Source organism: Coptis chinensis, chromosome 3 (genome assembly GCF_015680905.1).
Source record: "Coptis chinensis isolate HL-2020 chromosome 3, ASM1568090v1, whole genome shotgun sequence".
NCBI classification, from domain to species: domain Eukaryota; kingdom Viridiplantae; phylum Streptophyta; class Magnoliopsida; order Ranunculales; family Ranunculaceae; genus Coptis; species Coptis chinensis.
In genome coordinates, this window is record NC_141458.1 from 44,765,823 (window position 1) to 44,791,234 (window position 25,412).

At 37.3% G+C, this 25,412-nt stretch overlaps 1 protein-coding gene and 1 pseudogene across 1 annotated transcript; one reads left to right on the forward strand and one right to left on the reverse strand.

Annotated features, from left to right (window-relative positions):
- Positions 1-4,800: 4,800 nt before the first annotated feature.
- On the reverse strand, positions 4,801-6,189 carry LOC147509760 (pentatricopeptide repeat-containing protein At3g51320 pseudogene; annotated as a pseudogene).
- A 74-nt stretch (positions 6,190-6,263) lies between these two features.
- LOC147509761 (Transducin/WD40 repeat-like superfamily protein) lies at positions 6,264-24,480 on the forward strand. The gene is made up of 5 exons (XM_086601990.1): positions 6,264-6,925; positions 8,515-8,584; positions 23,599-23,836; positions 23,915-23,988; positions 24,094-24,480. The coding sequence occupies exons 1-5, from the start codon at positions 6,294-6,296 to the stop codon at positions 24,145-24,147; spliced, it is 1,068 nt and encodes a 355-aa protein (XP_086458116.1). The 5' UTR covers positions 6,264-6,293; the 3' UTR covers positions 24,148-24,480.
- Positions 24,481-25,412: the final 932 nt, after the last annotated feature.

The window sequence follows — 25,412 nt, forward strand, 5'->3', positions numbered from 1 at the left end:
AATTCTTGAACAGACGTTGGACCTCAACCAAAACAAAAACTAAAGACAAAAAAACAAAAAACAAATTCAGAAAGGACTTGCAGCGTAGCTTGTTGCACATTTGTCTTAATTATTTGTAAAACTCGTTACCATTATCAATAAAATTTCCACTGAAAAAAAAATAATAATAATTTTTTATTTCAATATTAATCTTTTATAGTTTTCTCCACATGATAGTAGGGTTATAGACTTATAACATTATAGGAAGTTAACAATTTGTTGAATTGTTGTAGACTTGTGGACTAGAATATGTAGATATATAGACATATAGTAAAAGTGTAAAACAAAGAGTATCAATTAATGGCTTAAGTGCTTAAGTAGTTAACTCCGTCAGTCCATATTAAATTCTTAGTAATCAACGCAATCTAGTTTTGTGAATTGAAATAAATACATAATTTTGTTAATCTTTATTATTTAAACATTTTTTTTAGGGCGGGAGGGGGGTTTTGTACATATAATCTCGCACACCCTAGCTTAGAATCTTGGCTTCGTCCCTCGTTGTGAAACATGTAAAACAAGTTAGATTGATGACCAATGAAATGTATATGCATTCCAACTTGACTCTCCATTGGATCAATAAAAACAGAATATTGGGTTTGTATCTTCCAAAAAATTTCATCAAAGACCTCAATGATAGCAATATCTAAACCCACATCCTCAATAGCTACAGCTCCTTGATACCATTTGTCACATCCTCCGTAAGGTTGAACATAAATAACTGACGCGTTTGTTGTATGCTGGCACGTAACAATTTTGCGACCTTCAACAACATGTATGTATGTTAATCCCACTAATTTCTATACACTGCATAACTACAGCAACATGTTTTAGCTTATTTTCAAAATCGTCTCGTAGATGGCAGGGTAGTTTGAGATGACCTACGGGATTCTCTAGAAATAACGTCTCCTCCATAGTGTGTGGGGAATTAGGTTTACAAATTAACTTGGTTTGCACTATGCAAAACGTGTAATTGGGAGAAAGAAATTTAGGAATCAAATTTTCTAGAACAGTTACATATACATAATGGAATTAAGTATCCAATCTCGCCCTAAGAGCTATCCACTGACCGATGAAAATAGTTCTCACTAAGAGGGCTGACCAAAATCACTGACAAATCCAGACCAAAGACCACTATTGGTGTGTAGTACCTGAGCAAGATATTAGATGAGATAGAAGTATTCTTAACGTCTGCTTCACCATTTATTTGACCAAATGCGAATGACTAGATAAAAATGGAAAAGCCAAAAGTATTTAACGCAATTGGGGCCTTCAAATTTGAGGGACCAAGTACAACAATGGGCTTCCAATGCATCCCCTATATGGCCCTTTATAGATGCACTACTCAATTTTATGTGAGCAATGAAAACATTAAATAAGAAAGTTATTTTGTGTAGAGTGGAACTCACAACCTACCAACTCTCAAACTAACTCAAGACCTAAACATTTACCACCAATCCAATAGAACTTATTATGATGGAGTCTCTCACGATTTTAATCTTACCTTTAGAGATCGCATTGTAGAATCCCTCATTTAGAGGCCCTCAATATCATGTTTGTCCTTTATCCTAACCTTTAAAATGCTGACGTGGCCCTCTATTTTGAGGGCCTGCATTGGTGATGCCCTCACTTGCTACTATAGGATCAACCAATTGATTCCGCCATAATGTAAATGAAGAATGTAGTGTCACTCTTTTCTTATTCTTCTCTCTACACTCTCCTCAGTTCGCTCCTCCTCTCTCTAATGGAATTTCGGCTTCCTTTTCCTTCACATCTCTTTCTCTTTATACCTCTTCCAACTTTCGTCCCAGCCGTTCACCTGTCTTCTCATCGCTCGGTCTCCCTTCCTTCCGTACACATGCCACGTTTGCGGTTTAGGTATCCGCAGCAATATTCCCCTACTCCTTGACTTCCCCCGTTATGTTGCTTCCTAAACAGCTCACCGCTGACCTAGTCTCCTTACTCTTCTTAGGTCCCTACTGTACATGGATATTCTATTAGGTTCAGCCAATGGGACCTATGCTTGTAAAACTAAAAAAAAGATAATAAAACCACTTGTACAATTTTATTTCAAAAGAATAGCAAAATAACCAGATTTTGGGTTTAATCTCCCTGGTTGATACATAACCAGCATAAAAACCCCCTCATTACGTACTAACCCATAAAAAACCCCTATTTTTCTAAAATATCCAAACTGACTAAAATACCCTCCACACATAAAACCCTAGATCTCACATTTATCTTCTCTCTTTCTTCTCGTCGCATCCTTTATTCTTGTAAACCCTAGATATCCTATAAAACCAAATTAAGAAGACAAAACAACCGAAAAATAAGAGAGAAACACCCAACAAAACAAAAAAATCGAAAGTTTCCATGTCACAAACAAAAAGGAAAGCAACTACCGATAAAAAGACAAAATCGAAGGTAAAAATCATTTTTTATTTTTTATTTTTGTTTGTAAATAAACAAAATCTAAGGTGAGAATCATATTTTTTTTAAAAAAATTGTTTGTAAATACAATTTTTTTATGAGAATTTATATTTTTATATATGCAAATGCCTAATTTATATATGTATGAATTTATAAATTACACATATAGTTTCGTATGTAAATTTGTATTTAAGTATATTTTAAGTTGTCTGAAATTGATATTAGTTGACACTCTGTAATTGATATGAAGTTCATACTCTGTAGTTGATATGAAGATTTGAATTTGTATCATATTTACATAGCCTGTGCAAATTTGAATGTAAATTTATATTTCTATGTGAATATAAATTTACATATGTATGCTTGCTTTCATCAGTACTGTTTTGGTTACAATAATAACTATGTAAATTTATATCTTCGTATGTTTACTTGCATAGCTGAATTTGCTGTGTAAATTTGTATTTTCATATATGTGAAAGTAAATTTTGAAATGTCAGTTTAACAGACTTATTTATTATTTTCCCCTTTATTGCAACAGGAGGTAAAACCTACTAGCTCTACCAAGGTGTTTCGTTCTTCTGCTTTGCCTATGCTAGCACTTTTCCAAGAGTTCAAAGGAAGAATTAGATATGTTCTTATTGCCAAGATGAAAGAAACTCCTTTTGGCAACCTTTTTTTTATGGTTTTTGTTGAAGGAAAGGTGGATAAAAAAAAAGTTGGAAAATTGTTAGGCAGTTGGTGCAAGGAGAATCATAAGTTCAAGATTGGAAATAAGTTGGTGCCCTTAGCTCCATCTGACGTGTAGCTGTAGCATACCAAAGAAAGAAGATCATGAAATGATGTGTTGCGTTTTATTAGTGGATCACTTTGGGATACTAATTTTGTTTGAATTATGGACGTAAATCTTTGATCTTTCATGTAATGTCAGTTTGTCTTTGAATTCCGGATGAAACTTTTAGATACTATCTTTGAATTCTGGATGTAATGTAAGAAATGAGCCTGATTAGTTTGTCAGTTTGTCAAATTTTCATAGCTATGCCAGAAAACAGTTTATTAAAATTCATATTTGCATATGTAAATTTGCATTTCATAGCCTGTGTCACCAGTCAGATGGCAGGGAAAAAACGTATGTAAAAATCAATGTGTACATGTAAATTCATATTTACATAATCTGTGTCACCTATCAGATGTCAGAAAAAAAACGTCTATGAAATTTCATATTTGCATATGTAAATTTGTATTCACATATGTAACTTCATATTTGCATATGCCTAGGGGTGACTTCGGATCGGATCGGATCGGATTAACCTCTTTCGGAATTTTTCCAAATTTTTTTCGGAACCTAATATGTTAGCCAAATCCGATCCAATTTTTTTTCGGATTCAAAATATATTTCCAATTTCGAACTTTTCGAAATTTCAAAATAACTTCGAAATTTCAATATCTTTACTTTCAATTATTTTTGGAATATCATACGCCAATGTTCATTGTAGGGAGAGAAAACCATGTCCACAACACCAATGTACCAACAACAATACGCACTTGTTTACTGAGAAAACCCATTTTCATTCAAACAAGTGATCCAAGAAAAAACGAGAAAAAGAACCTGCAGCCACCAATAGCAAGCATTGCATTCTGTTGAGGTCTAGGTATTTGTAATGTTTCAATCTTTTTTAGGTGTGTGGAAATTGAAGAAAATGAAGTGTGCATAAATAATGGATTATGGTCTTGGACTCTAAGTAGCTTTACATAATATTCTATCTATTGGAATTTGGCTTTTGGATTGGTCTGAAAGTCATTGTATGACTCAATGACATTTTTTTTCATATCATTGTTGTTATGGCAGACGGTGTAATGACAGTAGAGTGGTCCAATTCAAGTGGGGAAGTAGCGGCTAGGTTATGTTTTTGTTTTGTTTTTGGAAGTAAAAAACTAGAAAATGAATGAACGGTCGAGATCTAATCAAGTGGATAGTGAGAGAAGTATATATTTTCAGAATAAATTGGCAATAATATTGGAAATTTCCGAATTTTCGGATCGGATCGGATTTTAGAATTATATCCAAATCCGATCCAATTTTTTTTCGGAATTTTTGGAAATCGAAAATCGGAAAAATCGCCCATGAAAACTACACCCGTGGTCGGATTTCAGAAAAATCGGAAATTCGGCAAAAAGAGACACCCCTACATATGCCAATTCATATTTTCATATGTAAATTCATATTTCCATAACCCGCGTTACCTGGTTAGAACTCAAATGTCAAAAAAACGTCTATAAAAATTCAGTGACTGTAAATATAGTTTTACAAAATGTGTCTATATAACATCAAAATGATCAATTAAATATATTATGCATTGCTTCTTGAACGAGCCCAACACCAAAATAGAGATTTGCCATGCACCAATAGTGGGCAAATTTGGGCTTCAAATTATACACAAATGACATTTGGTTGAAGTAACTTCTTCTATCTGACAATAATCCTCCACGAGCACAAGCACATAAAACACCGATGAAAGTAATCTCATATGGGATAACAAGTTGCTTTGCTACCTTTGATCTTTTCCTTTCCTTCCTACCACCCCCATAATCATCATCGCAATGCATTATTCCAATCATTTCATGAAACAGACTTATGCCATCGTCTGGACAGCCATGAATGCAATACCCCAATATCATTGCATTCCAAGAAACAATATTTCTCACCAACATACTATTGAAAACTCTTCTCGCAGCATCCACCCTCCTACATTTACTATACATGTCTATCAAAGCTGTTTTAATAATCAAAGTTGACATGCCAAAGTTCTTGATGATCGACCCATGAACAGATTTACCTTCCTTCAACCTAGCCGATCGACTGCAAGCAGTAAGCACAACAACAAAAGTCGTATCAATCCCTTTGACGCCCATCTTAATCATCTCACGAAACAACTTCAACCCGCATCCCGGGTTGCGTGCTTTGTTTAAATATCCAGATATCATAATGTTCCAAGAAACCACATTTTTCATTGGCATTTGATCAAAAATCCGGTGTGCAGTATCCACATAGCCCACTCTTACATAACCACTAATAATTGAGTTCCAAGAAACAGAATCTCTATTAGACATAGAATCAAACAAACGGGACGCGGAATGTATAAGATCGAAAGAAGCATACATATGAATCAAAGAATTGTGAACAGGAACAACATTGTGGTAACCAAATTTAATGGCGTGAGAATGACAGATGAGTTCGACGTGGGTAGAAAGTGAGTTGGCACAAGAAATGAGTAAAGGTGGGAATGTGAAGCTATTGGGACAAAAACGACATTTAGAAAGCAAGTTAAAGTACAAGGGAGTGACGAGGTGGGAAAGGGAAGAAAAAGAGTATGCTTTGAGTACAGTATTGATGGAGAAGGCATCAAAAAATTTAAGGTTGAAATTGGTGTGTTCTTCGCCATTGTTGCCGGTAAAAAATATTGAGAACAAACCCAAAAACGAAGAAGTGGTCTGGCTGAAAAGAGAAAGGGTAAAAAAGGAAATAAATTTTGTTTCGAAATAAAAAATAGACAGAGATTCATTAGTTTCACAAAAACAGGGAGTTTATTTAATGGGGGTGTTAAAAATAGGGGGTTAAGTGGGTTGGGCAGCCATGAGGGAGGTTTAGCATAACAGGCTAGGAAGCAAGGGTGTGAGCCCCATTTCTTGACAAGCCCCCGCTGTGCGTATACTAGTATTGACCATTTTATTTGGACTAGACTTTGGGCCATTGGGCTGGTCCAAGCCCGCAAAGTAAACCCATTAAAACTTAAACCCTAATTTTTTCGAAGCTTCCAAAAACCCTAACAATGGAACAACAAGAAGTTCCCGACAACCTCGAAATCCACAAAATCCCACAATCCAAATATATAGACTCAATCCGATGGCTTCCAACCGTTTCCGCATTCGACAAATTCATCACAATGGCACTTCACGATTCCGATTCTGACGAAAATTTCGTCGAAATCCATTCACTAAACACCTCAATTCCACCCTTTCTAACTCACCAATCTTCTTGGGCATCTCCTTCTAGAATCTCATCACTCAAAGTTTCACAATCCGGTAATAAACCAGTCATAGCTGCTTCTACGTTTGAGGGGTCACTTCATTTCTTATTTGTGAACCCTGCTGACGTGGCGATTGAATCGGAGTTGGCATTACTTGAGAAGGGGTTTTGTGATGGACCCATTTCTGGTATTGACTTGGTTGAGAATGGATCCAAGTGTGTTTGTGTTGGGGGTGATGGGAGAGTGAGTTTGGTTACTGTTGGGGATTCTAGGTTGGAGAAGGAGTGTGTTTTTGATAGTCAGGGATTGGTTTCTTATAATGCCGCGAAATGGGCTTCGCCGAGTGAGTTTGCTACTGGGGGTTTAGGGTTTAGTCTTCAGTGGTGGGATCAGAGGAAACCCAGCGGTCCGGTTTCTCAGTTCAAGGGTGGTTGGTAAGTTTTAGTTTTATTACTTGCATTTTGGTGTTTATGAGAATTTTTTACACGGACATTTTAGCTCATATAGGCCATTTGACTAAACACTTCAATAGACGGTTGTAAATAGTTGAGATAAAATGCTACAAACAATCAAAGTTGTACTTTATGCGTAAACGAAAAAGAAGCTCCTTCTGTTCATGGCCTTCTATAAATCTTTTACTATTCATATAGTTCCATAAAAGTGTCACAACGCATAGTAGGGTGTTTAGTGTAGTCTCAGAAAAAGTTCATAACTAATAGAAAGATCTAGGTATGTCTAACTGAATTTGTTAATTTTAACTTGGGGAATTTCTTTCCTCTTTATCAATGATGTATTGTTCAGCATTTATAAATGTGTTATATTTATCTTATCAAGTATAATTGTAAGTACGAAGTTGATGTCGTTCGACGACCCTAAGTTTGTGGAGTATATTAAAGATTGGTGCACTCCTTTCTCTATTGAAGGGAGATCTGGGCTATATTTTTAAAAAAATTGAAGGTGCTGTAAGGGAAGATTGCGGTGTGGAATAAAGAGGTTTTTGGGAGAAGTGATAGGTGGAAGGAGGAGTTACTTGGGGATATTAGGGAATTAGATTTGAAAGAGGAAGTGGATTATCTTTCCGATAAATACAGGCGGTTAAGGTATGAGGTTAGAGTTGATTTCCAATTTTCGAGAGGAGATCTTTTGCAAACAAAAGGCCAAATTGAAAATGACAATTAGGGATGAGCAATGTATTAAATTTTCTCACCAAATGGCCAAAGCTAGGAATTAAGTTAATTTCTTAGATTGATTGAGGATAGAGGGGTGTGAAAATTACAGGAGAGGATAATCGTAGAGAAATTATTGCGGGGTACCATTCTAACTTGTATACTATAATTGCAAGAACAATAATAAAATTGTAAGAAGCGTACCCTTGTAGATTTTTTTTCTTTTTTTGTAGTATGTATCACTCTCTTTTACAGAGGGTGTTGATATATGAACATTCTCTTTTTGGTTGAATCCATAACATCTATATGATAAAATAGGGTTTTTCTGGGCACTAGAAGACAAAATAACAAATAGACAAATACAAAGAACGGTCCAGATCGATTTTTAGCACCATTGAACAGCTAATGTGCACTTATTTTTCTTGATATACGTGTTCCTGGTTATTGATAATTAGCAATTGTCCACTGCAAATCGCGTAAGATCCTTAGTACTAGCGGTCTGTTGGAGCCGTTCTGTCAAAGACAGGTCCTGGGTTCGAGTTGTCCTATAGTCATTTTTTCTTTTATTTTTTTTGTACTCCTTTTATGTGAAAAGGTTAAAAAAGTAAAATTAAAGAAGGTGCACTAAGAGGACTTGTACCCGGGTTTAGTGCTGGGAAATCTTAAGCGGATATCCATTATGCCACTTCTTTTTCTTGCATTAAAGTGGAGACCGTTTAATCCATAATCTTATGTGTATCGAATGTGCACAGCACACCGCTGATGACTGCTTTTCAGGCACGGAGAATTACCTAGTACTTTGTATGCAGTGGTCTACATATATCCTTCATGTTGCTTTAATAGAAGTCTTTTTGCAGGTCATCTGGCGGTGCATCTGGAATTGTACATTCAATTGATATTCATCCTTCCCGAAAGCACATATGTGTGGTAGGTTACCTTCTTCTCCTTTCTGGATACACATATTGATTTACTGAGTACAATAAGAAGTTATACTACAATTTTTTAATAAGAAAGAACTACGAACTAATATTACTAATACACTAGTATTTGTGTGCCTTTTTAAATTTGGTAAAATACATTTCCATTGTAGATTCAATAGTTGGTCCATTCTCATTCTACTTAAAGAAATTCTTTTTGTTATTTGGATTAAACTGGAGCAAGTAATTTTTGTTCAAGGATTGTTACACAAGTTTGTCAGCGGAAATTGTGTTCCTCATTACTTGTTGGTTGAATAGTGAGAAATGCTTATTTATAAAGATTAATCAATGGAAACATGCGCTCGTTAATCTGGTGTTCTCGCGTTGTGAATAACCGTTTTTAGACATTTCGTGGAAGTGTGAGGTGTTACTGACAAAGCGACGAGGAACTTCCTTGTGATATTGAACGTGGTAAAACAGCCTGTAGTCCACATTTTGCTGTAATGGGCTAGGCATACTGTATTTGCACAGTTGAAAAGCTCCAATAGTCCTACCCTCAGGCTAAAGACTCTTGTATTATGCTGAGTTGGACACTTGGACTAGTGTATCTATCTATGTTACCTTGGTACCCAGATGGATCAGGATATGAACCCGAAACTGCATTGACTTGACATTTACTCCGTAACAAAAAACAGGGATTTTACCGCTAAAAATGTGTATAGACAGGGATGTTTTTGCAAAGAAGCTCATTTGATAGAGAAGATGTGATTGAATGCCTAGATAGCTAATCTGATGAACCTTTAGTAAACATAACAACACCTAGAGTCTATTGAAATAATCAAAGACATATATGATGTACATGTAACTAGAAGAAAAACGGGGCAAATTTCTGTATTATTAGGAATTTAGGACCAGACGTCTTTGTGGTGTATTGACTTGTCTCAGATAGCTAGGTTGTATGACCATATAGATTTAAAGACTAAGAAGATGCATAATGGATGAAAAAAAAATTGTTACTCCTGTAAGCCTATATACAAGAACCAGAGAGATGTTCAAAGTTTTAAAAATTAGGTATGCAGTAAATTGATGAGCCAAATGGTGGGAATGAGTGATGAAAATAAATACAAACGTATTAAGAACTGATTTAGACTGTATGCTAGGTAGCTCAACATTTGAGGCAGCTTTCTTACTTGGTTAACGTTAAAGAAGTTCTGATAAAAATGAAAAGATCTTTATATGGCTTTTGTTTGACTCAGAGGGGTCAGAGGAGGCATACCATTGAGTGCTTATGATGTTAACTGGAAGGTTCTGAGAAAGGTAAGCTTAAGTGGAGGATTGGATCGAATAGGCAATACATGTATAATAGAGCTGTGGACTTGTGGCCTGTGTAAAGAGAACGTTGGAAGGGCAGAAGTATTTTCCCAATAACAGTTTGTTTACACTAACGTTAATGGTTGACACCAACTCCTATTTGCTTTAGGGATGAGTGAAATGATTGTTCACATCCACATAGAGTTCCCTTGGAGTTTGATGTTTGCGGAGAACTTAGTGTGCGTTTTTCTGTAGAAAGCATCAATTCCAATTTAAAACTTTGTTGAGTATTTTTTGATTTTATGGGTGTTTAAATGACAAGAAAATATAGGGTTTATCGAGGGCAAGTGTGAAACTTTGGGGGTAAAGTTCATAGGATGATGTCTTGTGTGATCCATTTCTTGTTTTGTCATAGCAGGACAAAATCATCCTACTTTGTACTAACAACAATTTTGCTAAGTCACATTGACACGGATATACGTGTCGATGTCCGACACGGATACAGAGTATTTGATATGGCAACCTATATGAAGTAGGACACGGGGGACACAACTAACTAGAAAGAAAACTTTCACTATTCCTTAGAGTTATACAACTAATCTTGAACTCAAGACCTTACAAAGCGCAACCTTATAAATAAATAACTATGAAAGTGGCATATCATGGAGTTGTAACTATCTTCATAAGTTATTTTCTTAGTCTTTAGGGTGTAGATGAAACCTAAATTTGAAATGGTATGCCTGATATTAATGCGTGTCCGACCGCGGACATTTTAAGAATATGAAGCGTCCATGTTACTTGGCATTTTGTTAATATATATGATGTAGAACATTAGTCGAGTCCGCAATCGTCATAGGTAGGTGTCTTTATGTTCCCTACACATGTTATGGGCTGAGCCCCTTAGTTGAGTCCAAGCCCATGGTCTGAGTCCATTAGTTAGTTGGACACATGTCGTGTTCCTATTGGTTTATGCTTTCTAGGTTTACTTTAAATAACGGGCTTAGTAGTTAGGGTTTCAGTAGTTGTGTTTATGTGTGTGATTTGTGATTGAGAGATTCAATAAAAGAGTGATTTTTAGGTCGTCTTTTAATTGTGTTTCAATTAAAATGTAGATTCAATTAAACTGAAACTTCCGCCAGTAAGATCTACATTATTTGGTATTGGAGCAGATTAATTCCAGGGATTATTATTCACGGTACTATTCACCGAAAACACTGTTCGTGAAACACTGTTTATCGGGCACTATTCACCATGTCACTCTTCACCCAGGTTACTGTAGTTCATGGCGATTTTTTTTTTTTTCGAAAAGTCAATTTTTTTTGTGTTGTTATGATGAATCACAAAGCAACTCGAAGTCGTCCTCCATCCATGGATACTCCCATGTCTTGTTTAGAAGAAAGCATGAAGAACATGACACAGATATTCCAAAACCTGATGGAAGCAAAATTTCCAGTCCAAAGAGAAGTGCAACAACCACCTCCACCACCACAGAATAATGGTTCAGTGACTAGTACTGACGATGCATCTCAAGTTGATGGTTCAATCCCTCTTCTGAACCCTTTTGCGCCTATAGATCCAGAGAACAGAGTTGGCATGAAAAATAACACCAACAAGGAACCTCCTCTCAATAAGGAACGTGAGGGTGTACCCTGATGATGATGCCATTTCGGCTCTTGGCGGTGTCAAAGACCCCTTATTATCAAACTCCACCAATCTTTGATAAGTATGAAAATGAGTCTCTTTTTGATAAGTACGAAGATCTGATTTGGGAAAATTTTGTGACTCACTTTGACAAACGAAGTGATTTGTTTTTCAAAAAAGCACGATTGCAGATTTGGATTTCCTTGAAGAAAGTCACATATATTGGTGAAGTTACAAGTTTTCAAGACGAGCTATCGGTACCAAATTTTTTTGGTGCATCTTCTGGTTATTGTTTTCATAATCTGTGTGCAAGAGCATGTTGTGGGTTACTGATTTTAAGCCAGGGAAACTGCTACAAAGGGAAAATTCATGGTCGGATTCCTTTCAGCTGGGGTATTGTCCGATTTCCTAAAGCTTGTGGACGTGGTTCTCTTTACCTGAAGTTTTTGTTGATTAGAAATTCGATGGCCATTTTTTTTTTTTAGGTTAGGGAGGCCCGATGTAGAATATTAGTCGAAGTCCGCTGGAATGTCATAGGTGTGTGCGCTTATGTTCCCTCTACATGTTATGGGTGTGAGCCCCTTAGTTGAGTCCAAGCTCATGGTTCGAGTCCATTAGTTAGTTGGACACATATCGTGTTCCTATTGGTTTAGGCTTTCTAGGTTTACTTTAAATAACAGGCTTGTAGTTAGGGTTTCAGTAGTTGTGTTTATGTGTGTGATTTGTGATTGAGAGATTCAATAAAAGAGTGATTTTTAGGTCGTTTTTTAATTGTGTTTCAATTAAACTGAAGCTTCCGCCAGTAAGATCTACATTAATATATGTAGCATATACTAATAGTTTACCTAGTCAAACGATAAACAAAGTTGATGGACATGAGAACGCCTAAATTTTCATGTGAATGGACTCTAGTCAAATTGAAAGATCATATATATAAGATATTACGATTGTAATAATCCCAAGTATCTATTCCGAAGGTTTATAGGGACATGAATTTGACTCGGAAAAAATAATATTAAAAAAAATAATAATAATAATAATAATAATAACAATAATAATAATAATAATAATAATAATAATAATAATCATCATCATCTTGTGATCGTTAGTGTACTTAGAAATTTAGATTAGGCTATTTTTTACGACAATCTAAAACAATTGCACAAGAGTTTATTCGAATCCGAAATTTCTACCCCAGACGGATTGAAGAATTGTAGACTGTTCATTTGCTAGCGTTAGTTGAGATTTTGTTTGGCATGGTTAGAAATTTTGGAATAATCTGATATTTTTTTCAGGCTATTTGTGTTTAGTGAGAGATCATAACTATAAAAAATAGCGTAATTAAATTTTCCAAGTGCAGTAAAGACTGTATCCCCTTTTTCTGTTTTCTCTCCAAAATTTCCTCTCCCTTAACAACAATACAATTTATATGGAGTGTTAGGCTAGAGGTAAAGATTTGAAGGATGAGATTAGGGATGATTCTATTCTGGAGAGTGTGGAAGTAGTTCAATAGGAATTAAGTTCAACGGAAGTCGATTGAGATGATTTTTCCCTGTTCAGTGTAAAATCTTCACACTCTAGTTACAAGTACAATTTGAGGGCTTGAAACCTCAGTATTTTAGTTTTGAGGACATGTACGACGAAATTTTAGAAACTATGGAATAATATTGTTTCAAAAAGGATTGCATGGATGTACAAGTTTATCTCCCCCCAGGTTAGATGTTAAGATAAAGCTTTGTGATTCTTGTATGAGCTTTTTCTAATTGATTTTCATATATGCAAGCTTCTATGAATGTTCTTATTTTAGTTTATTTTTTTATTTTTTTAGTTTTTTATTTTCTAGTTTTTCTCTACGATGTTGTTGAGAATCTCTCTTATGGGAGACACTTTATGGTTTCATGGTTATATAGGTGGAGAACGATCGTGTTAATTTGTAATAAGCCACCACCCCCACCCCCACCCCCACCCCACACACACACACACACACACACACACACACACACTTTATTAGCATCACGGTCTTTCATGGGGATGCCCATAATCTTGTAATGGTTGTTATACCTAGAATCCTAGATTCACCGATATTTTTGAGAAATATGTGGAACGGTGTATATTCTACACCGAAAGTATGCACTCTTATCGAGACTTTTTAGATTTTATTTTGAAGTCGCCTAGCTAGTGAGCATGAATCGGATGATCCAAAACATAATTTGGTATAGGTGCTTGGGAGTGCCTTGCGGTATGGATAACCTACAATGTAGTTATGCAAATTGAACCTCACCTTTCGGGCTAAAGACTTCATATAGTTTAAACAATTGGCCTAGGTGTATCTATCTATGTTACATTGCTACCCAGATAGAACAGGATATCTAGATATGGACCCCAAACTGCACTGACATGACATTTACTTCTCATCCAAAAACAAAGAATTTACACCTAAAAATGTGTATAAAGTGCCCAATAAAATACTCACATAGTCTTCAGCATCGAATTGTTTACCATTATCTGATACAAGTGCCGCAGGGATTCCAAAACGACAAACAATATTTCTCCACAAAAACATTTTGACATTGGAAGCATGGATTTGGACCAAAGGCTTTGCTTCTACCCATTTGGTAAAATGTCGGTTGCCACAAGAAGGAATCGATACTACCCTGCCGAGCTTTAGGTAAAGGACCAATAATGTCTAAGCCCCATTTGGCAAATGGCCACGGGCTTAGCATGGGATCTGACTTCGATGAATGTAGTTTACTCATATTATCGTGCTTTTGGCATGGCTTACACCTCTCGGATAGGTGTTTTGCATCCTTTTGCATCTCGCCACCAATAGCCTTGTGGTCATAGCCTTATGAGCTAAACTTAAGCCCACTTGGAGTGGCTTCCGTATAAGCGGAGTGAATCTCTTCCAAAACTTGAAGTCTTTCTGTTTTGAGAGGCATCGCAACATAGGGTTTAAGTCCGAGCCTTTCTGCGATATAATTGCAAACTTCCGTCAAGAATGATATCACCAAAACTTCCATGCATCGCGTTTGATTCTTTTCGGTGAGTTTTGGTTCGGCGAGCGAAGAAATTTGCAAGTAGTGGATATAAAGAAGACGTCAATCTTAGCGCGGAGATCATCATCAATCGATAGTATCATATCGGAACTTCGGGACTATCATCCGCTTCATGTACTAAATCACTATCCGCTTTAGGAGGCGAATTCGGGGAGGAACAAATGGATCTACAGATTCTAATGGAAGATCCAAAGTATGGTCATGTTGTGAATTTTCCATCTCCCTTTTCGCCTTCGAAGTCATGATTGATGCGATTATCGTGGGTCGATATTTATTTGTTCGCATCGTCAAAAGCAAAACAAGTAATTGCTTTCATGTACATACAAGTCATGCAATTCTTTTTCGGTAAAGTCAATGCTTGGCTCTTTTCCGGAACTCCACGGTGATGTGTCTTGACTCTTAAACTTCTAACGGCGGGAGAGATAAGCTAATGAATCTGCATGGCGTATGTCATTTCGGTCTTTTGGTGATAGAGATGCTATCAAATTGTCGAGCAAGGCTATGTATCAAACCAAGATAAGCCGCCATACGGTCATCTCTTTGCTTCAAAGACACCGCCAAACCGATTGGCTACAAGGCGAGAATCCGTGTATAACCGGAGCTTTCGCCCCCCCAGTTTCAAAAGCGTTCTCAAGGCCTGAAAACGGCGACCTTCATACTTTCGGCCGTTATTTGAAGCGGCGAAGCCAAGTCGCCGCGATTTCTCAATCTTCTCTCCGCGGGTTTTAACAAAAACGCGTCCAATTCGGACCAGTTTATTATGGGAGCCATCCGAATAAACAATCCATAGGTCGGTTGGATTAGGAATTGCGTTTGCAAGTTGGTCTTCGTCACCCCGGTTATTGGTGGCGGCATGTCTTCCATAGATTCTTCTTGGCGAAGAAATCGTCGATAGGAGAATCATCAATCGAAAAATCAGCTATCAAAGAAGTTAGAGCATGTCCTTTTTCAGCCATGCGACTTTCAAAGACAATGCTATATGCACTAAGATAACTTTCCCATTCGGCTAATCTGCTTGATTCACGTGCATTCTGAAAGATCTTGCGTAAAGGGGATACTCGATATAAACTCGACCAACCTCCCCTAGAAGTATGGTTTTAACCGACGAGCGGCATGAACCAATGCAAGTGCCATTTTTCCATCTTTGAATAACGAGACTTCGGCTCGGTTAACGTCTTCTCGATAAAAAGGCGGGCCTACCATCATCGACGAAAAGAATAAAGACTAATAACGGAGGTTGTAGGCTGCTAGGTACATGCCAATGGGTTGACCCGTTGAAGGACTTATCAATATAGGAGGATCGACCAAGTATTTCTTCAAATTGTTGCAATGCCATCTCACAATCATGTTCCAAGTTGCGCCCCGCTTTAAAGTCCGGAAGAAGGGATGACAACGATCGGAATATTTAGAAATAAATCTATGAAGAAGCGGCAAGCCGACCCGGAAGCCGTTGAATTTCCTTCTTATTTTTGGTGATGGCATATCAATAACGGCACGGATCGATCGATTAGCCTCAATACCTCTACGAGTCATGAGGGTATCCCGAAATTTTCGAAGAAGAGAGGCCAAAAGAATATTTGGCGGGATTGAGTCTCATGTTATACTTGTTAAGCCTATCAAAACAAGTTGAAGATCGGAAAGATGATCACCCGATGAAAGCTTCGATTTAACGACTATATCATCAATATAAGCCTCCATTATTATCCCCAACGGTCGGAAAAAATTGTATTGACAAGTTTTTGGTAGGTTCAGACCGCATTTTTCGGACCAAATGGCATAACGATTGTAGCGAAAAAATGCCTTGGTCGGTAATGAAAGCGGTGAACTCTTGGTAATCAACATTCAAAGAGATCCGGTAGTATCCCGAAGAAGCATCCATGAAAGATAGGCGTTGGAATCGAAGTGGCATCCACTAGTTCGGAAATTCGTTAACAATGGATCTGGGATGAATCGGACAAAGGCTGCGTTAAGGTTTGTAAAGTCAATACAAATTCTGATTTGTCCGTTCTTTTTAATCGCGACAACATTAGCAAGCCATTTCGGTAAGTAACTTCGTCGGATAAAATTAACCGCAAAGTAGCTTATCAATCTCCTCTTTAACTTTGAGCTTCCGATCGGGTGCCATTCTTCTTGGTTTTTGGCTTAACCGGCCGAAACTTGGATCAATGTCGAATTTATGACAGTAAATGTAAGAAGGTCTATTCCCGGCATTTCCTCGATTTTCCAAAGCGAAGATACGACATATTTCATTTTGTAAAGAGAAACCAACTCTTGTTGTTCTACACTCGAAAAGTTCACCGAAATAAAAGTGGTTTCTTCTGGCTGAATCTCCTACTTGTACTTCCAAAAGTCGATCCATCAGAAGCGCCCGCATTGATACGAGCCTCAATATTATATGGATGGAGGGCACGCGGCAGTAACCGCTATAACTTAGGCGGGGCACTTGCAAAGATCGTTATTACCTCGAACTTCAGATTTTTATAGTCATCCATTGCTTTGTCATGACAGAATGGGCGGATACACAATCACTTCTGAACCTTGCAAATATGCCCGAGAATGGGAACTTGACACACCGATGAAATGTGGAGACTACTGACCCCCATGGAATGTATCCAATCTACGCCCCAAAATGCGTTATAGTGGGATCGACAATCCATCAATAAGAAATCAAGCTCAACTTCTTTGTTCATTAATTTGATTGGTAAGGTAATTCTTCCAACCGGCCAAGATGTTGTCCGTCAAAACCGATGATAGGATTGTCTTCTACGCGATCATACCCTCGAAGTTGCATCCGAGAATAACATCCACCGAAAATGACGCCGGAAGTGGCCCCGTGGTCGATCATTACCCGTTGAACACGAGAAGCACCTATGAACCGTAAATTATAAGCGCATCATAGTGAGGGTGATATACACCACGGAGATCATCATCGATGAATCGGAGGGGCTCTTCTTCGAAGTCTCCGATGCGGATTCCTTTGACAAAATCGACTTTGTTGATACGGGTTAAATTCACCAACATAACTAACTTTCAAACGCTTTTGATTCTTACTCGACTTTTGGAAAGAGACTCAACATGAGAATGGGAGACATTAATGACATGCTCATAAGTTGCAAAGAATCACGGTTGAGAGTTTTTTCGTAAGATATTCGTTGAAAAGTCCTTTCTCCACTAATTTACGAATCCGACCGGGAAAGCGACAAAGTTACGTCTCTCATGGCCATAGTCGTTATGGAATTTACACCACAAGGCTTTGTCCCTTGTCGCTTTTTGTATCTTCCGAAAGTGGATCTGACGGGGGAAAAAAAGATTCTCACTTTTCAACTTCTCATATATAACGTAGTACTTGGCATTGAGTGGGGTCGGTTTTTAGCTCGTAGAGTTTTTCCATCACGATTGAAATTGACTTGCTTCGATTGTCATTCTTTCCATCGTTATGTTGTTGATCCGACCGCCCTTTACTCCGCTTAAAATTTTTGCTTTCGAAAAATCTTTACTCAATAATATCTTTGTCCCTTCTTTGTTTTTCCGATAGGTTCTCCTCGATCTGGATGTGTTGTTCGGCCACTAACATACGGATCGTGATCGAGTTTTAGGGACATCTTTAATTAGAGAGTGGTAAAGATTCCTTACAATGAAGTTTGAACTTCGTCTCTTTTCATAATATAATGCTTCTTTAAAAGGCGAAAAGAAGCATCCCATCGAAAACCCGGAACATCTGCCACGCCTTTGAACCTAGTAACAAAAGTACGTAACTTCGTCACGTTGTTGCTTGATGTTCGAAGTGAGTCGACATTTTTTGGCGCCTTGCAATTGTGGCGGAAACGATTAACAAACCGATTTTCTAGTTCATTGAATTGGTGAATTGATCTTGAAGACAACTCACTAAACCCGGTAATGCTTCTCCGCTTTAGAGTCGATGGAAAGAGCTTACATATGAGCGGATCATCTCCACCCCATAACACCAACTTATTTTTGAACGATAGAATATGCAAGCCGGGATCTCCTTCCACTCATCATAAAGTTCAAAATCGGGTTGTTTGAAGTCGGGATGGTGGTAAGCTTTTGAATGTCGACCGAAAACTTATCAAATGCGCCATCATTGATCACAAGTTTTCATTCTTACATCCCTCGACTCTCTATCATTAAGTTCTTTCGCAATCAACTCTTTTCACCGTTGTTCCGTTAGAGTTAAAGTATTGGCTCGAACAACCGGGCCCGGTTGTGCCCATGTGGAGAAGGATACCTTCCATTATCTCTTATTGGAGTTAGAGATCTTTGGCGATGCGTCACGATCGACTCAGGCCGGTGATTGTCTTTGTCTATCCACAGTAACCCGACCTATCTAGGCGGTAGTCACCCTGGCCGGGTGGTCGGAATAATTATACCACTTCTCCATGTTTTGTTGCTTTTATGCGGGATGCCCGCCTTCCCGGTCGTGTCGGACATATCTCGGATGGCGGTCTTCCCCGAAATTGCTTCTCGAGGTAAATCTTCCCTTTGAGATCGGACATGTCCGGGGTAGTAGTTATCCCCGCCAATCCGATTCTCCCCATAAGTACGGGTAATAGGGTCATTACTCCTGAAGCGTGCCTTTGGTTGATTATTCTTGAGAAATAGCACGCTTCGGTGACGACGAAGTGGATCGTCAAGACGGTCCCATACAACGGAATGGCCTGCATCCCTTCGTGGTCGCCTTGATGTTGTTGAATTTGCAACATCGCCCACCGCCTTTGCTCTTTGCGGCTTCCTTCCTTTTCAAATTCCTATTTAAATTTTTGACTCGTCGTAACTCCCCTTCAACCGTATTAGGGGTGAATTGGGTCATTACTATCACCTTTTCCGCTTAGTTGGCGTGGAGAGTGATGTCCACGCCCATATCCATATCAACCGGAAGGATCGACATGGACGCACGGACCGGACCGCATGGAGGATTACCGACTTGTCGATTTTCTTGTTGCAAGGTCATTAAGGGTGGCGGCACTTGTAATCGCCTTTTCTGCGGAGGCGAGGCGGTTCTTATTTCTTCTACATGATCGATGTTGAGAATTGATCCTATTACTAGGAGCAACTTGATTGTTCAACGATTCATGCATCGGCCGATTTGAATTTCGAGGGTTCGCGATTCTTGTTAGTAGGAGGAATATGTTGACTATTTGGTCTACTTCGCGCTTACCATATTGATTGTTTCACGTGATAATAAATTCTCGTTCCCCACAGACGGCGCCAATTATGTTTCGGCAATAAATTGTTTCAACACAACGAGAGCAATGGTGACGAACGCACTAAGAAATAGAGGATTTTGATGTTGGGGGAGATGAAACCGAACCAAATAATGGCTGCCTCGCACTCCAAGATCTGTATCTAGGGATCAAGTTTCCATGTAGTTCCTTATGAAAAATAGTTTGATATTTATAGAGGTAGAGTAGAGTCCTTGTAGCTCAAGTAATCTTGTATCTTGAGTAATTGTGATAGAGTATAACCGCAACTCAACCGATAACTATCTCTTTGATGAGAAATGAATTTGGACATAAATCAACGTATATTGGTGGCAAGCCATGTGACTAAGGTTCAGCCTTAGACACATGAGTTAATGGGCCTATACATTGATCCATGATATTGCGAATTGGGCTTTAGCCCTGTTGATTAAATGAATAAAATAGAGACCCCTACTAATGGACGTTTGCCACGTAGGTGGGGGTCGAAACAGTTTGTATGCTTGTTTCAGAAGTCTTCCTATTTACCCTCCTATGAACCTATATCATTTTTACTTACCTAATATATTAGGCTTTCTTACTTTATCAATGGTTGAGTAACAGGAAATAGGACACCACATGGATTTCATTGACTTAGAGAAGATATGATAAAGTGCCTAGATAGCTGCTTTGATGTACCTCTGGTAATTGTGATGTAAATGTAACTAGAATAAAGAATGGGGGATCAATTTCTGTATAGTGAAGGCTTTAGGACCAGATCTGATTGTGGTGTATTGGCTTGTCTCACCTATCTAGGATTAATGTTTGTGGTGTATTGGTGTATTAATTCAAAGACTAAGTATTGTGACACCTATAATCCTATATACAAGAACTAGGCAGACATACAGTTCCAAAATCAATTTGTGTGCAGAGTGCAGTGAATTAATGATCCAGTTTATGAAATGGAGGCAGCTTTCTTACTTTGTCTAATGTTAGAGATGTGTAGATAAAACGGAAAATATCTTAATATGGTTCTTCATTGACCTAGAGAAGGCATACCATTAAGTGCTTATGTTGTTAAAATGGTTGGTTTTGAGAAAGGAAGGATTAAGTGGAGGATTGGTTGAAATAGTTAATAACATGTATAACACAGTTGTGGCTAGTGTAAAGAGAAAATCTGGCACATAGAAGTATTTTTTTTTTCAATTATAATCTGCTTACGATAATGCTACTGATCAACACCACCTTTTCTATATGGAGTGTTGGGTTACCAACGGACATTTTTATAGATTTGATGTAGCAAAAATGTGGTAGTGAGATTGGCAAGTAGTAAGATTTGGAGTGATTGCATTCTCGAGAGCGTAGGAATAATTTCAGTAGGAATTAAGTGCAAGGAAATTCTGTTGAGATGTGTTCAGTGCAAAACCTTCACGCGTTAGTTACAAGTAGAATTTGAGGGTTTCAAAGTAAGGTGACATGTATTATAGTTTTGAGGACATGTATGACGATACTTGAGAAGCCATGAAGTATATTTTTCAAACAAAATTGCACGAAGGTGCAATTTCATCTCTGCCAAGTTAGACATTAAGATAAGGCTTTGTTAATCTTTTATATATATATATTTTTAATTCGTGTTCATGTCTACTTCGATGAATGTTTATATTTAAATTTAATTTATTTTTTATTCTTTCTGCTGCTTACGTTGATAGAAGAACCTATTTTATTGAAGACCTCATACGGTTTCTTTGTTATATGTATGGAGACAGTCGTGTTGGTATTGGCATTATGGCCTTTTATTGAGATGCCATGCTGTTATAGTTGTTAGGCCTAGAATCCTAGATTAACTGATATGTGTGGGGAAATATGTCCAATGGCGTCTACACTCTATACTACACTAAAAAGAAACGAGTATGCACCCTTATCAGTTATCACTACTGTGAGATTTTTATTCCAAAGCCACCCGAGTTGGTGAGCATAAACTTTTATTGTTTGCTCGCAATCATTTTTTCTTTTCTTTTTTCAATTAAGAAATATTGAGTAATTCGTTGAATGGATTTTCTTAGATAAGTAAGACTCTTTGTTCTCATGTTGGTAATCCTCATGCACAAAAGTAGCTCCAGCTTATGTTGTTTTTGTCGGTCTCTCTCTGTGTTGATTTTTCTTTTTCAATGAGTAACACAACACTTTTATCTAAAAAAGAAATTAAAATATAATTGGACGTGCAATGCAATAGCTTTCAATATAAGAATTATGTTAAAATATCATAAACCATTCATTAAGAGATTAAATATTATGAATCTCAAAAAATGATCCATGTCAGCAGGTTTGTTTTAAAAGCTTGTTATAAGGTCTCTAATAAAATGGTTTCCATGGGATATCTAGGATGATTATAAAATAGTGTAGAATGTTCGTATCATTTTTTGATCTTGTGAATATTTACTCTGTTTCTCTAAATTAATCTTCAATAGTGTAACTATTTGTGTTGAATAGTATGCTTTTCCAATACTCTTTGATCCTTTTTTAACCATGATGGTTTATTCTCTTTGAGAACTAAAGCTTTTATCTCTCTGTGTTCATTGGCTCTTGTTTTCACTGATGAGAAAACGAAGGCAACTAGGTTTTTGAGGGAATTTACTTAAATTGGTACTTTATTATAGAAAATTCCTAGACCATTCCTGTAGTTCAAATTGGATATATTTGAGGATTCAATCAGTAATAAAAGAAAATTGGGTTTTCAATTTGTACAGAGGCATTGTTTTGATCTTGGAAACCTTAGATGCTAACTTTGTTTTGTATATATCGGTCACTACGAACTCGGCCCACATCCAGTAACCTAATATAGTTATTTTTCAAGTTGTAATAGTTGATTTGGTGTGTATCTTGTTTTTGTAGTTAGCTTTGTGTCTGTTCTTTGTTCTTGGAAATGAATTTAGTCATTGGCAATGATTTGAAAGAGAGAGGGCTCGAGTGGGGATAAAGGTGCCACCTCTTCATCTGACAGTGAAGGGCTTAGGTATCTTTAATTTGCTTTTCCCACAATGACGGATTGCCCAAAAAACTACACTTGATATGAGCCGTAAACTACATGCTTGATAGAGTACCTGCAAAATGGTTCTGATTCTTCTATTTTTCCTCCTTGCATTTGTTGGTTTAATAGGGAGTATTTTTTTTTTCCCACACTTGTAAGCCCCTGAATAACAGATTTCCCAAAGAACTGCACTTGATAAGCGCCATCTTCCATACATTTTCTTCACACTTGATAAAGCCATTATTTTTTTTTTCTTGACATCCTCGTCCTAGTGACTCCTTCTACTGTGTCAAATATTGGGAACGGATAGTTGGCTGTTGGCAGCAGCTAGACAACCACAGAGATCTGTGTATGGAGAGATTAGTTGGTGTTCAAATTCAATCCCGTTCTATATACTGATTTGGTAAACTGTTCAGATTGGTTCCTTCTAACACCTAAATGATATGCACATACATTTTACTACAGTTTATGATGACAGAGCCAGTGCAATTTCTGTTGTACAAAAGTCTTCAAGTCAAATTTGATTTCAATACTTGTTTGAGAAGGATTCTTCTTAGCAAGCAAGGAAAACATTCATGGTGTAGTCAGTAGTGCTCCAGGGTTTAAAGGTGCTTACTGATAAAATTTGTTCATTTGAGACCTCAAATATCTTAATCTATTATCATGGATCATTCATCTATTATGGATTTGCAAATATGGTATGCATGTGATACACACAATGTCTAATACAAATATGAACCCGACTTGAAGCATCCCAGGAATTTCTTAGCAAGATTGTTCTCGTGTGTTTAAGGCAGGAGGCTCTTTAGGTACAGTTTTTGCTTGGGATCTACGTTGGCAACAGCAACCAATTCTTCTCTCCGGAATTGGATCGAGTGAGACTGCATCACATTCTCCCTCTGAAAGTGAGGTTTGGGAGGTCCAATATGATTGTTACAAGCAGTCTACAAATGTTAACAGTATGTCTTCTGCACAGATATTATCTGTTTTGATCTGTTCAGAAGATGGGATTCTTGCGGTTGTTGAGCAAGGTAGTCCAGTTAATGGAATATTTAATAGCTTTTAATGTCTTTAATCAGAGTTTATTGCTGAGTATTCTTATCCGACAGGTGAGGAACATTTTGAGGTTTTGGCTGAACCTTGTGCAATCAACAGCTTAGACATCAACCCTCAGAACCCATCGGTGAGTTTGAACCACCTTACTGAGCTATGTGAGGAACTAGATTTTCTGGTCTATGACCTAATACTATATTGTAACATGTTTATGCTGCTTTGAATGTTAATACAGGATGTCATCTGTAGTTTGGACTGGGAGTCGATAGCCTTCATAACAAGACACTGACAATTTTGGTCAGACATTATATAGTCCTTCTCTTGTGGCCTCTTCTGTAACTCATGCGAATTAGCGAGTTGCAGAGAATTAGCAAATGTCTCAGCAAATTTGTTTGAAAGATTGTTCCCAGTCAGCAGCACACCTTAGATGCAAAGTTTTGTTATGAGCTGATGTATATCTGTATTGTATATCTGCAAAATTGATACAAGGATCTGTAGAGAATGATGGTGCGTGTCTCACCTTTGCCGAGATTATCAACAATTTTATTTGATCAGAATATGTTGAGCGGTCAAGTTTTCTACTTTTCCTCCTTTTGGTAATCAATCTTGTCGTTATGGATAATTAGTGGTGGTACAAAGTGTTTTTTAGGTTTTTTCCCTTAATTTTCCAATCTGGGTCTGATTCTACTGTTAGACTTCTCTTTACCTTTGTGATGTAGTCTTTGGTCTATTAATCTCCCTCTTTAGAACCTTGGAACTGTATTGAAAAGAGACCTTATTAACATTGTCTGAACAAGAAGTTGCACTGGTTCCATTTAAGTGTGAACAAGAAGTGCTGCTAGCACCATGGAGACTGGAGGAACCCTAGTAGTTCCCATTCAACCAGGCTCAATACAAAACCCGCCTAACCCGTAGCTACACCAACTGTAGGGATTCCAAGCCCAACCCGGATGAGTTACACCGAGTTTGTTCAATTTAAGTTGATTAGTATAGGGTATACGTACAAGTAAACGCACGGGTATACATACTAGTAAACCTCTAAAGTCTAAACTTATCGTTGGCAAGAACATAGTACAAAATATCAGGATATGAGTATTTATCGATATTCAATTTCGGATATCTATCGTGGATATATCCCCTCTTTGGAGATATTTGACATTGTTTCACATGCAAATATTGTAGATATATCCAAAATATCAAAAAATATCGTGGATATTGTGGATATTTCTTGATATATCATAATACATTATTTATATTTATTTGAAATATAATAGTAAATATTAAATAAAATTATTATATACACAAAATATCCTTTAAATATCGTAAAATATCTCCAAATATTTCCAAATATCACAAATATCATTGAAATATCACTGATATTTATAGTCGTATATATTTCTAAACAAATCGTGATATTTATATATTTTTTTCTAGAATATGGATAGATATCCCCAAATATCAAGATATATCGGGATATTTTGTACTATGGTCAAGAATACAAATTCTACTCAATGTGATCAGGGTCCACAAAAGTATGAACACGCATAATCTATT

Bases quoted from the DNA above. Each gene is read 5' to 3' on its own strand.
- LOC147509761 (XM_086601990.1), top strand. From the start codon at position 6,294: ATGGAACAACAAGAAGTTCCCGACAACCTCGAAATCCACAAAATCCCA. The intron at 23,837-23,914 runs GTAGTCCAGTTA...CTTATCCGACAG, and splicing joins TCTTGCGGTTGTTGAGCAAG to GTGAGGAACATTTTGAGGTT. The intron at 23,989-24,093 runs GTGAGTTTGAAC...ATGTTAATACAG, and splicing joins TCAACCCTCAGAACCCATCG to GATGTCATCTGTAGTTTGGA.